Source organism: Carex rostrata, chromosome 25 (genome assembly GCF_964058835.1).
Source record: "Carex rostrata chromosome 25, lpCarRost1.2, whole genome shotgun sequence".
In the NCBI taxonomy this organism is placed as follows: domain Eukaryota; kingdom Viridiplantae; phylum Streptophyta; class Magnoliopsida; order Poales; family Cyperaceae; genus Carex; species Carex rostrata.
In genome coordinates this window covers 4,106,593-4,120,326 of record NC_135942.1, presented here as the reverse complement: position 1 = coordinate 4,120,326, position 13,734 = coordinate 4,106,593, and the positions used below count along the sequence as shown (strand labels likewise).

Sequence of the window (13,734 nt, the reverse complement as noted above, 5' to 3'; positions counted from 1 at the left end):
TTGAAGGAATATGTTTTTGGTGTTCTCGTTTATATGCACAGAGAATTTAATTTGCTCAATCTACAATCTGCTCCTCCCAGCTCATAAAATCCACAACCTCTGTCTCTGTGTTGTGTGCTAATTCTTACATGCTGGTTCTTCTAACAGATTTCATTCAATTAGAGACGGTGCTCGCGCCACTATGCTAAGTCTACGGTTCATATATTTTTCGACTTAATAATTGCTATTAAGTATTTCAAAGAGAGATGCATTTGACAACAACTGATAAATTTTCTTAAGAAAAAAAAAAGAGAGACATGCCTGGAAGATGATTGCAAAAGAACAAGAAAACTTGAGAACACAAAATATATATATATATATAGAGGAGGGATCGGATTACACCCCTTTTTTGGTGACATCGGTTACACCCTATGTTTACAAAGTCCAAACAGTCAATCCAAACCGTTCAACTTGTTGGATATGTTAAAATGTGATTGCAGATCAAATTTTACATTTTTCTGAATTTTTTTACTATTTATTAAGATGGGTACAAAAATTCAACGGTCTGAATATAACGATTTTGTTAAATACTTAATAAATAGTAAAAAAATTCCAAAAAATGTAAAATTTGATCTGCAAGCACATTTTAACATATCTAACAAGTTGAATGGTTTGGATCGACTGTTTGGACTTTGAAAATTTTAAAAATGAAGAGTGTAATTCGGTATCACCAAAAAAGGGTGTAATCGGATCCCTCCTCATATATATATATATATATATATATAGAGTTAGGCTGGGGTGCTATGGATAGCATAGTGGCCTCTATGCTACGGCTTAATATTTGAGTTTTCAAAATCCAAACGGTCGATCCGAACCGTTCATCTTATTCTCCATATTAATATCTGCTTGGAGACCAAATTTTATAATTTTCTGAATTTTTTTACTATTTATTAAGCCACTTTGAAAATCGCTAATCCAACGGTTTTACTGTTTTGTGCAGCCACCGTTGGATCAACAATTTTGTAAAATACTTAATAAATAGTAAAAAAATTCAGAAAAATGTAAAATTTGGTCTCCAAGCAGATATTAATATGGAGAATAAGATGAACGGTTCGGATCGACCGTTTGGATTTTGAAAACTCAAATATTGAGCCGTAGCATAGAAGCCTCTATGCTATCCATAGCACCCCAGCCTAACTCTATATATATATATATATATATAGCGGGTGGTAACTGGTAAGAAATACAAAAAGAGATGTAGATTAATCAATTTACAAAAAAATAGACAGTTTATTTGTGCAGTTCAACTAGTGTTAATTTTATTTTGTTGATATATTCCTAGGACAAATATGATAGATAAAAAAAAGTGGAAAGATTACTACAATGTACAAAAAAGTTCGACGATGAATAAAAAAATTAAAGTATTCCTAAAGGACAGAAAGAAAATTATACCAGAAAAAATGAGGGACTTGAAAACCTGATGTGTGCTAAGTCCTATTTGCCAAGTCTCTCTCGTAGAACTTGCTTTGGGTGCTTGCAACGAAAGGATTGCACTAAAAATAAAATAAAAATGGGAACAATTATCATCCATCTCACATTCTCACCTAATTAATAATGACATATTAAAATACTCCGTATTTCTTTCAACGGATTATGTCAGAGAAAAAAAAAATTGGGACGGAGGAAGCTTGGTCGTCATGAAGCTTTTTAATTTCTAAATATATATATTTTTGAATTAATGATTAGGGTATTTCTAGTGCCTAATTTTTAAAAGTTGAGTGCAATTTTGTCCTTTCTTTTAGTTTGGGAGATTTTTTTTTTCCGGGAAGTTACAAGGAAATGAAATGGTCATAATAAAACAAAATAGTTTTCTTTTCCACAAAACGACCCAAAACTTGTCTATTGATAGAAGATTCATAAATGTATTTGACAAATTTATGTTAGTTTAATAGCTTTTTTTTTGACAAATAGTTTAATAGTTCTTAATGAAAAAGAATCTGAAGATAGAATTCAAGTTGTGTTTAATAAAGGAAGATTCGCTTTAATGAGTCTGATTTGATCTGATCCTGTCATGGTGCAGGTTTGATCAGGTTAGGTGCTTCCTGACAAACACTTCATATCCATTACAGAGATCTGACTAATTAATTAATATGCATGAATAATTAATGATCTTAATCTAATTTTCGAAGAATAATGTTTCTATCCCCCAAACTATTATCCCCAACTAGTTCAACTGACTTCTCAATTTTGAATCCGACAACAAATACTTAATCCTCACACATCAAGCCTTTAAACCTCACGTCTCTCTTCTGTCATCTCTTGTTCACCATTGCCTCTTCTTTTCCACAATCATCTTTGCCTCCTCTTTGCTCTCCTCTCCTTTCTATCCTCCTCTCCTTTCTATCCTCCTCTCCATGCAACCTCTTCACCTCCACCCTTTTCTCCTCTCCTCTCTGCCCTCCTCTCTGTTCCTTCTCTGCATCCTCTTTGGTCTCCTCTCCATTAGTCCACTTCCACCTCTGTCGTGGCGGAGTACGATCCAAGATCTGAAGAGAAATGCAACGAGAAAGATCAAAGGAGATAAATCTGGATGGAGATCCAAGTTTGCCTTTTACTATAAGCTTTGCAACACAAGACGCTAGTATTTAAAAGGGTTGTAGACAAATGTTTAAATGATTGACATGAGTACTTTAAAGAGTTGTGAAACAAATGAAAAGGGAGGTAGCACAGTTAGCTACGAAAAAGTTTTACAATTGTTGGTTACTCAAAGGTTGAGAGTTCAATTTCTTCTCACAACTTCACAGCCTCTTTGAAAATTAAAAAAAAAAAAAGGGTTGTGAAACAAAATAAAAATAAAAAAAATGATAAATTAATAGTTGTAGACAGAGGTTTAAAGGTTTGACTGGAGTTTTCTAAAGGGTTGTAAACAGATGTTTAAAGACTTAAGGACATGTTTGGTTGTGGAGTAAGAGGTGGAGTAAACCCCTTACTCCACGCTTAAGGAACCAAACGAGAAGTAACATAGGCAGTTTAAAATGGAGTAAGATTTGAGCTAAACCGGAGTAACTTACACCACCTAGAGATGTGGTTTAGCTTACTCCACCAAACATGATTAACTTATTCCGGTTTAGCTTGAAGTAAGAAATTTAATCCGGTTTAACTTCACTCCACAACCAAACATGACCTAAGAATTTAAAGTGCTCACAGACTTTCACTGTAAAAAAAAAATAATGACACAAAAATAATTCAAAATTATTTCTCCATGGATCTCATTTGAAAGATAAAATAAAAAAGAATATGTTAGTATTTTTTAGATTCAAAAAATTCATCACAGATTATTGAAAGAAGAAAAAAAAAAAGAGTGGGTGAAAGAAATCTTGATGGCAAAAATAGTTAGAAGTTGAATTATCCAGATTTTGAAATTTAAGACTTATAGATAGAGGTTTAAAGAGTTGCGAATAACATTTTAAAGGACCGTAAACAGAGTTTTAAAAGATTTGAATTTATACGGACGCCGACATTCTAAAAGGTTGAAAGACTTGAAGGACGTAAACGGAAATTTGTTTGGAAGGTATTTATCATAAAACAATGAAATTGATTGAGCATATTGTTTTCTTGTTTTTATATTTTGAAAGATCATCTCCGCCTATTGTTATGATGTATTGATGTCGCATTAGTCAAGTCAATGCAAAAAATTAGAATTATTGGATACAAGTAGCGTCAGAAGCGGACATGTTTTCTAGTAGCAAGACAACTTGACAATTGATGAAATCTCTGGTGTCATAGCAATACAACTTGACAATTGATGAAATCTCTAGTGTCAATAAAAAACTCGATGAATTATTTCCATGTGATTTTTTTTTTTTCTGATTGAAATATTAACATCTTCAACTCTAGAAGCATGTTCAAAAACCTCTTTTATTTAATTCTCCAACTACCATTCATTTTATTTTGGTAGTTTAGACCAACACGTCAGAAACCTGATTGCTTAGTAGGAGCAAACTTTATGAAGAACTCTTCATCAAGTGTCCTTCGCTCCTTGCAGAGTATTTAATTTTTTGTTGATATAAAATCTTAGCAAGATTTTTTCAAAGCCGGGTACATTCGATAGTCATCGAATCCAAATCGGTTCGATGCTCGTTTGGAACCATTTGATTCGTTCCATAATTTGTGGCATGGTTTCAATATTCGTGCAGATCAAACGGGCATGAATATGAAACAAATTGAACAGTTCCGAACGGGTATCGAACTGATTTGGGTCCGATGCCCATCAGACTCGGCCCGCCCTGCTTCCGAATTTTTCATCTTCTTCAAACCTTTTAAATTATCATGAAAGTAATGCCTATGATCTTGCAATAGCATTGGAGCTTTTTGTTTCAGATCAAAGCTGTACTAGTATTTGATCTTGACGCTATTGCTCTTGGATTTATTGCGGTTACTACATGCAATTATCTCACTCAAATTTTGTTAAACATAACCTGCGTTTATTATAAGCTTTTAACAATACCTTCAATTATTCTTTCAGGAAAAAAAAAATGATGTTAAACGCAACAAAAACCCATAAAAAGTAAACGAATATTGTTTTTCATATAACGGGAGATAATATTCACCTTTATGGCTTTATCTTTTCTTCAGCGAGAAAGCTAATAAAAGCACACTGGCAAGTCCAATGTCGACCACCCAATACATTGTTTTTCATAATATATACATGTTTACATTCTAGAACGCTAATTAACTCCCCCCAAATCACTGAATGTCTGTTGTTAATACCCTATAATTTAAACCAACAAATTAGGGGGGAGTTCAATGCAACAAACTGTACAATAATTATAAACCTAACACCGGGTTTATATAAAACAAATCATCCAATAACAGCTGTTGGTGGCAATTTCTTTTCTTCCTCCAACTCCATTTCCAATTCTCGGACTGGCTCGTCAACTGCAGTGAGGTTCTTCAAATCAACATATTTCAACTGATCTAGCTGGTTCACCACCACATCGGCAGCACGAAGTTCATATTTTGGTTGTGCAGTTGCCACTGCCACGCACTTCATCAATGCACCATGCGCTGCTTCAACTGACAATTTTGAGTTCCCAAAAACAATACACCTCTGTGGGATGCGTTCCAACAGCTGCGCAGCATAGAGAAACATCTCTGGGTCAGGCTTCCCTCTATGCACATCCTCAGCCGATACGACCACATTTATAGAACTCCCCACACCGGTAGATTTAATAGCTTCTTCTAGAACCTCTCTTGGCCGGGTCGAGGCAACAGCTATTGGGATCTCGTGTTTCACAAGGGTATTCATAAACTCCCTAGACCCGGCACGTACCTTGTAGAATGCACCATTTCGTAGGTTCTTGTGTATCTCTTCCTTTCTTGCAGCCATGCGGCGCAGTTCTGACGGGTTGCGTGACCAGCGAAGGACCTCAGAGATGGCTTGTTCATTTTTCATCCCTTCAGTTTCCCTCAGAACAATGGTAGAAGGAGGCGGTCTACCTTCCTCCTCAGCTAGCGACAACCATGCTTGCTGCTCAAGTTCTGGCTTGTCTTCCACAATGACCCCTTCCCATTCCAAAATTACACCGAACCACCCGCAACCCATGCGCTCCAGGCGCAATAACGGGTTATGGATATTTGGGTCGTCGGCCTGATTTGGAGGTGGCCATTGCTTACTGGGTCTCGTACCTGCATCCAATGTGTATGCATATGGAACGATACGGGATCTCTTTGACATTGGTTTCTCCTTTCGGGCCTCTAGTGCAACAGCTTTTACGGTTAGGTTCATTGGATTCTTGGATTGGTTAATTGGGATAATTTGAGGGGCTGGATGGCAAATTAGCCGTAAGCCCATGAAGCTTGAGCTGGACGGGTGACATGCCATGGATCTTTGCTTGGATGTTAGATCTTTTGACTGGGAAATTCTGACGAACAGGTGGCGGGCTGCTATTGAGGTGCTTGCAGTAATTGAATCCATCCCCATGATCAAATGATTAACCTTTAAAAAAAGAGAAAAGAAAAAGAGGGCAGCTTTTCTCGCTTTTCAAGGAAATTCCAGTCAATCCCCTTTACCAATTGAAGGGATTCAAATTGAAATAGTATTCCCAGTGCACCTCCCAGCCAAATTCTCCCTACTCTTTTATTCTTTTCTCTTCTCCTGCTTGAATCATTGAATAAATACATATCACAAGAAAGAAAGCTAAATCAATTAAATCAAAACAACAAGAAAAACCACAATAAAAAAGTAAATGAAAACCAACCTCGAGAACTGTTTGCAGATCGAATTGTGACAGTATTTATGACACCAAACTAAACAATTTCCCTTCTTTCTTTTAAATAAAAATATCGCTGTTTGCTTCGTTTATAGTATAAAATGGACGAACTTTTGAATGATTATTTATTCATGCTTCTGTGGAAATGGATAAAGGATAAACCTTGAGACGGATCGACCGTTGAAACACGATCAGATGGCCAGCAAAGCAACTATTTCTGCACGAAACTGACTGGAAAATCAGATGCAGAGAAAGCGAGAGAGAAGAAAATCTTTTGTTTCTTCTTGAAGCTACCTTGCTCTCATCTCAATCTACTTCTTTCCCTTTCTTTTATATATTCCGCTCTCGCTAATATTTGAGGAGGGTAAGAATCCCACCGCACGTGCCAGAATAGGGCAGTTGGATGGAGAACACGTGTCGAGATCCAGCGCGACACGATGAGATTCTGGAAACGAGAGGAGGAGAAAGAAGCGTCTGGTTCGGATGGACCGGTGGTTCGTCTTGGCTACCTGATTGTTTGTGGCGTACAGTGTAGTCCCTAGTGTGGTTATATATATATATATGTAGCCGCGTTGGACTTGTACCTGACTACCGATCCCATGGTTTCAATCCCATGAGATAAAAAACGCCACATATTTATATATTCAGATTCAGCCTTCTCTTGCCGCTTGCCAGCGTGAAGTGCCTCCTACCAACTCAAAACCAAGCGTCACTGCTCAACACAGCAAGGGTAGCCGACTAGCCGCTAAGATGCGAATCATACAAGTCTTCATTATCTGCTTGGCCTTGATTCATCGGTTTTTTAAGGAGGCGTGGACCCAGTCCATCCTTTCCATTTTCCGAATTTCTTATCTTTATGTATTTTATAAAATATCCTTCCGAAAGAATTTCTGACCGCGTTGAACGGGCTGCTTTTAAGTTTAGGGATAATGTAATTTGACCTATTGGGCCTAAAAGAAGCCCAATAAGTAAGACCGCTTTATAATTTCTTCTCCCCTCCTCAGGTCTACTGGAAGCACGGAGAGAGTGCGAGAAAGATAGTACAAAGAAGAGAGATGCCAGTGGATGCTCGTACGGACAAGTTGATACGGCGGACCACCATGATCGGCACCGTCACAGCAGCCTACTTCCTCCTCACCTCCGATTTTGGGTCCCACCCCAACGCACTTGACCCTGTGCGTTTCTTGCTCTTTGATATCTCTATTTCTTTTTATTTTATTGTGAATTTGTGACAGTTCTTCTGGTCACTAGTTTAACTCTCTCCACTTTGGTCTTTTGTAAGCTATGCTTTGAGATATTTAAGATATATACATAAGCAAATGGAATGATGAATATTTGCATGGGATAGTTGAGTTCATGATAATCATTCTCGGTCCACTTACCAATTTCCATAGGGATACCCTTCATGGGTTCTCTTTGATTGTAACTATAATGCAATAAATTATGTCCTCTTAGTTCAACCAGCATGCCCACTAAGCAGTGATTAATAGAAGTTATTACTGTATAAGCTGAATATCTAATTGGGATGGTGGCAGCATGTATTGACTGAATTGTCCAGTTTATCACCAAATGAAACCACAAAATCTCGAAGCTTTTTTTAAAACTGTTTCTTTCTTCTATTATGTTGGGTATCAATGAATGAAGTCGCTTAGATTTGACTGTAAGCATTAACTTCAAACAAAAAGGAAAGATCTGAAATCTCACAAATTTGTGCTGTACTGGTTTGGGAGTTGGGACTAAGCCTGGCAGAATTGGTTCAAATTGGTAACCCCTTCTATTACCTTGATAGTAGGCCTAGTTAGAGGTAAATAATTGGTTAGGTTCCTCTTTTGGGAGACATTACTGTGCAATCATACTCATCCTATAAGTAGGAACCATATTTCCTTGATGAATACCTTATGCAATAACAAAAAAAAATCTTTCTCGTTCTAATTATTCTGAGTTTGTTAAACTTTTGCAGCTAAAGAAGGCAATAGAGTCTGCACAGTTCTCCCTGAAAAGCTTTGTGTTTGGTTCTGACCAAAAAACAAATGAAAATGCCAAGGAGGAACCCAAAATTGATCGTGCAAAATAGCGAGAAAATCTTAAATCCACGAACGATAAACTTTTGTAGGTGACACTTAGTTGTAACATCTTAAATCTGTACTTGTAGATGTTAGTTCTATATTATGTACTTAGGTCTGTACTTGAACTTGGGTTCAGTTTGTGCTCAACTATTTTTGGGGCTGGGGAGCAGGAGGCGGTGTACACTTTTCATATATAAGACCTTGTTAAAATGTGAACTTCTTTGTAACTTGTAAGTTCTACTATCTGATGTAGCAAAAATCTTTGGTGAAGCCTTTCTCCTTTGTTGCTGTTCTTTAGACGCTGTGTTGTCAAATAAAATTTTCCTGCTTCAGTAACAGATGCCACTGTGGCAGTGCTGGGAACTACTGTTTCCTCACTAATGCCATCTCTCTCTCTTTGTTTCTTTTCTTATAGAAGTAATACTGTGTACCACCAGTTTCTGGTAAATGAACCCATATAAACAACCTGCATCAAATAATGGAAAAAACCCTATATCCCTGGTTCTAATCAAAGCCTCGAATCACATGTACACTACTAACCTTTTCTAGAATAAATGTAGACTACTAATCCCTGGTTTAGTAATACACTATAAGGCCAACCTTGCTTCGAATAAATGTCCCAAATACATACATCACTATGCAAAATAACATAAATGCCCAGTGCGGCTCCTTTTGCCTTTTTGGCTATATGGAAGTCTTGTGTTTTGAATAGACTAATCGGGTGATGCAGGGTTTGTGAATCTAAAGCATTTAGGCTTATGGGATAAGCAAACTACTGCATTTTCTAATTTGTTATTTAGCTATATCAGCCTATTTTTTTACCTGCCTGATATCTACATGTTTGATACTACTTTTGATTCGGTTTGCTTTGGACCGGCAATTCTGTTACTCCTATTTCTTTATTTAATGTACTCTATTTATTATTTGTAGATGTTTATTTTTCTACCAGCAAAGTATTTAATATTCCGAGCAACAAACAACAATTTCACTGTACGAACAATTGGCTAAGGCATTGTGCTCTTTATCCAAGACATGAAGTTCGAAATTCTGTGTACTAACCTTCAAAAAAAGGAAATTCTCTGTGTGCTGTTGGGATGATTTGATGACTCCCACTCTAATATCATGCTCAAAAGAGAGGCAATATGTTATGAAAGAAAAAAATAATTATACCCTCAACTGTATATGATATCGAATGGTACTTGGTACAAGTCTTTTTTCGTAAGATTGAAATTCTGGAGTGAAATTGCCAAAACTGCAGGAGTTCTGAGGATTTAAATGTACGCTTCCATAAAAGGAATTCACATCCCCTCAAGTTACCTGACTGAGTACAATTGAATCAAACGGTCTGAAATTGGAATTTTTAACTTGGCACGAATCTCAAAGCACAAATAATACTGACCCCTAACGCCATTCCGAGCACCCACCAACTGAAATTAAATCTGGACCGTCCATTTCAATTGTGTTGAGTCAGAAACCTCATACCTGGGAGGATACGGATCCCCATAAAAGGGCTGTCTGATTGAGGAAGTGCTTCTTTTAGAGTTTCGAACGAAGCCCAATTAGAATTTCACTATGGGCGGTATTGGTACAGAAAGTGATAAGGAGGTTAAGAAAAAGGGTAGCCCAAAATAAAGAAAGTCTAGAGTTTTGAGGCATAAATAGAGCATATATGGAGCGAATAATGCTAAAAGTATATTAGTTTCTGAAAAAACGTACCGTGTCGTGTCATGTCTATGATCAAGTTAATTTTTTACACACCGTTAAAATATCAAGGGGTGATTACAGCACACGAATAGGCACGTCAAATCAAATATGCTATGACCAAACGTATCTTGTGTGACTCGCATGACCATTTAATCATAATTTAAGTTAGTTTATTCAAGATTCACCATTTAATCAATATCTAATGGTCCTAATTACACCTGATTACGTGCCGTGCCGTGACTAGATTTTTCACGTGACGTGCCGTATCGTGCCAAAGTTTCAAAAGATAGTCACGGCATGAGACACGCGAGTCATGTCATGTAACTGACACACGTGCCGTATTGTTCTGTGCTGTAACCGTGTCGTTCCATAACGGAACCGGCTCCGCCGTGCCATTTTTCCCACTCTATCTGCATCCCATTGAGCAGATGTACATATGTCATAGATGTTAAACAGATGTCTAATTCAAAAGCATATCCACATTAACGTTGACATAGATGAGAAATAAATAATTAATATATATATATATATATATATATATATACAAATTCGAATATGGATACATAGTTACATGAACGGATCAGTCAAAGGCTGCACCACCTGCAAGTATGACAAATATAAGTGAACAAATAACATGAAACTTAAAATTAGAAAATGGACAAGAAGCTGGAACATACTAATTCGCTATACATAATCTATATGTGAGTGTCTTTCGAAAATCAGGGAAAACCTATTAACTTGAGAATATGCGAATAGAAATTCAAATTATTGACATATCAACATATATTTAAGAATATGAAATATCCATGTATGCTCCTCACTATTTAGATAGACCTTACCAAATAATGGGCTAAGAGTCGCTTAGACAAAGTTTCTCAAATTAATTTAAATAATACTGAAAATAAAAAAAAATTCAAATCTGTGATCAACTTCAAAAAAATGTAAAAGAATGCATCATATAAACCAAGATTATATGTCCAAATGAAGATTATCAAGGTAAATTATTGTCAAATTATCTTTCCCTCGTAAAAATTATTTGTCCATATTTGTGCAATTATACGGATAAACACACAAAACAAAACATAAAGTTCACGGATAATATCATTTTGTTTACATCCTTGCTAGGTTTATTGAAGTAATGATATTGCTCAGGATTTTATTCTCTTTGCTAATTCTACAGCACTTAAATGAACGTTGTGGGTTGCAGCGTTGCCGGGTCTATTGATTATAAATCTCCATTCTTATATTAAGCACGTAGATGTTCTGATCTGCTAACAATTTTGATTAAAAGATGAAAATTTAGATTGAATATTAGTCTTTTGATTAAATATTCTGATTTTATGCATATTTTTATGATTTTTTACGTATAGAAGTCTAAATTTATGTAGACACGTACTCGCCACATGTATTCGCTATATGTAAATTGTATTATCTTTCTTATTAGTTATGATTTTTTTTCATCTTCTAAATGTCATTTAAGATTTTTTTTTTATTTGATTGATGATCGATTGGTTATATCTTCATTTCTTTCTATTTTTCTATTAATTAAATAATATTATTTGTCATTTAACATGTTATTTTGTATGATCTTTTTTATGAAAATATGTCAAAAGATAAAAAAAAAAAAGAGTAAATTTCATTGGAGGTCACTAAACTATGCTCTTTGTCACGAATTGGTCACTCAACTTTGATTTGTCCCTCACTAACCATTAAACTTTGTATTTGTTCCGAATAAGTCACTCCATCACTTTTTTCATCCAAAAAATTAACGGAATCCTACGTGGACTCCAACTCATCTTATATGATAATTTGGGTACATTTTTATTGGAGCATGAAATATTTCTCATCCCAACCCCTCTCTCTTTTGTTTTTTCCTCTCCAAAACGCCATTACAATTTCTTTCTACTTCTCTTCAATTTTCCTTTTCTTCCAACTCCGTTATTTTTAGCTGATACTGTTAAAGGATTACCAGTATCCAAATTTCTAGCTTAAATTGATACAATTTCATAAATAAAGCATGAAAGAAATCACTGCTACTTGTGAATAATTAAATAAAAATCCTAAGTTGGTGCTACTTCTACACAAACAATTCAGTTCCCATATTGCCCTTCTATTCAACCTTGCTTAGAAAATTGATTATGGAGTTGCCTCTAGCTCCATTCTTGGATAGAAGGTTTGGTTGATGCTACTTGGATGTTGTTATTGTTCCACTGCCATTTATTCAATCTGTGAAGCATCTGGTTGCTCTGAGTTGGAAATATTGAAGACACTACCATCCAATCTTTCAAATGTCATATGTCTTTAGCCTTAGTTTTCAAGTAGTCTGTCAAGCATAAATAGCAGATGTAAAATCTAAATCTTTACCTTGTCTTATTTGTTATATTTTTTTTTACTGATAACAAAAAAATTAATTCAAATGTGGATAAAAAAACGTATTCAAAGTTATAACTAGTACATGTTGCTGATTATTTTTGTTATACTTTTTTTTTTTGGCTGATATATCTATTAATTTTTTTGTTGATGACAAAGTGAATAAAAATCAATTGTTGAAGAGAAGTATTAAAATGTGAATAAAAAAAAAAATTACATTTACTGTTACATCTTGGAGTTTGTTTACTAAAAATTTGCAAAAACAAACAAATAGAAGGGAAATAATGAGTGTATAAAGTGACAGTGTATAAAGTGACAGTGTATAAAGAATGAGTGTATAGAACAGAGTCAACTGACAAAAAAAGAAAAATAATGGAGTTGGAAGAAAAGGAAAATTGAAGAGAAGTAGAAAGAAATTGTAATGACGCTGGAGAGGAAAAAAACAAAAGAGAGAGGGGTTGGGATGAGAAATATTTCATGTTTCAATAAAAATGTACCCAAATTATCATATAAGATGAGTTGGAGTCCATGTAGGATTCCGTTAATTTTTTGGATGGAAAAAGTGATGGAGTGACTTATTCGGAACAAATACAAAGTTTAACGGTTAGTGAGGAACAAATCAAAGTTGAGTGACCAATTCGTGACAAGGAGTATAGTTTAGTGAGCTCCGATGAAATTTACCCAAAAAAAAAATATACACGCTTGACACTTTTATTTTACTGTTAGAATATAACGTAATTTCTAATTTAGAAATTTTTACTTTTAAATAAATCACTTATAAATATTTCTATTGACTCTTTTTCTATCTACCATAGTAATAAACTAATAATTGTTGACATAGTCACTGAAAGGAATAAAAAAATAATTGTATGAGTTTAGATTTTTAGGAACTAAAATTAACTTAATTTATATTTAGTGATTAACAGTTAATTTTAATCTCTTCTTATTTTTACTGATATTTTATAGTTTCTACTAATTTTCTTTGCATAATTTCCAGAGACGGCAAATTCTGATCTCACCGAAGAACCCGCTTTCCTCAGTCAATGCGAGTTGAGTGACCAATAATTTTGAAAAGTCAAACAAATTTCAATCCGATTCGAAATAAGAGTCAAAATTTATGCTGACCCAAAATCTGATAATTCAAAACGTGACCCATTGCAATTCAGAGACTCAGTCGTGCACTCGTGCCATTAAAATCCAAACCGTAGACCATTCAGTCAAAATGAACTGCCGCACCCTTCTCTGTTCTCTCTAGCTAGCAAGGAAAAGCAAAAGCAAAACCAAAACCAAAAAGCACCAGTGACTAGTCCCCTAGCGAAACGACAAAGCAAATGTTAAACACC

At 35.2% G+C, this 13,734-nt stretch overlaps 2 protein-coding genes across 4 annotated transcripts; one reads left to right on the top strand and one right to left on the bottom strand.

Annotated features, from left to right (window-relative positions):
• Positions 1-4,542: 4,542 nt before the first annotated feature.
• LOC144576236 (5-amino-6-(5-phospho-D-ribitylamino)uracil phosphatase, chloroplastic-like) lies at positions 4,543-6,557 on the bottom strand. Of its 3 annotated transcripts, none has more exons than XM_078326546.1 (2): positions 6,414-6,557; positions 4,543-6,139 (listed from the first exon to the last, which is right to left on the bottom strand). In XM_078326546.1, exon 2 carries the CDS (start codon positions 5,960-5,962, stop codon positions 4,841-4,843), a length of 1,122 nt encoding a protein of 373 aa, XP_078182672.1. In that variant the 5' UTR covers positions 5,963-6,139; positions 6,414-6,557; the 3' UTR covers positions 4,543-4,840. The 3 variants fall into 3 exon arrangements, with proteins under 3 accessions (XP_078182672.1, XP_078182670.1, XP_078182671.1); XM_078326544.1 differs by having other exon boundaries at positions 4,543-6,136; positions 6,414-6,556; XM_078326545.1 differs by lacking the exon at positions 6,414-6,557 and adding an exon at positions 6,240-6,378 and having other exon boundaries at positions 4,543-6,136.
• Positions 6,558-7,218: 661 nt separating this feature from the next.
• On the top strand, positions 7,219-8,587 carry LOC144576237 (uncharacterized). The gene is made up of 2 exons (XM_078326547.1): positions 7,219-7,426; positions 8,212-8,587. The coding sequence occupies exons 1-2, from the start codon at positions 7,307-7,309 to the stop codon at positions 8,323-8,325; spliced, it is 234 nt and encodes a 77-aa protein (XP_078182673.1). The 5' UTR covers positions 7,219-7,306; the 3' UTR covers positions 8,326-8,587.
• Positions 8,588-13,734: the final 5,147 nt, after the last annotated feature.

Excerpts from the sequence above, each read along its gene's own strand:
- LOC144576236 (XM_078326546.1), bottom strand. The coding sequence starts at position 5,962 with ATGGGGATGGATTCAATTACTGCAAGCACCTCAATAGCAGCCCGCCAC.
- LOC144576237 (XM_078326547.1), top strand. The coding sequence starts at position 7,307 with ATGCCAGTGGATGCTCGTACGGACAAGTTGATACGGCGGACCACCATG. Across the intron at positions 7,427-8,211 it reads ACCCCAACGCACTTGACCCT|CTAAAGAAGGCAATAGAGTC; the intron begins GTGCGTTTCTTG and ends AAACTTTTGCAG.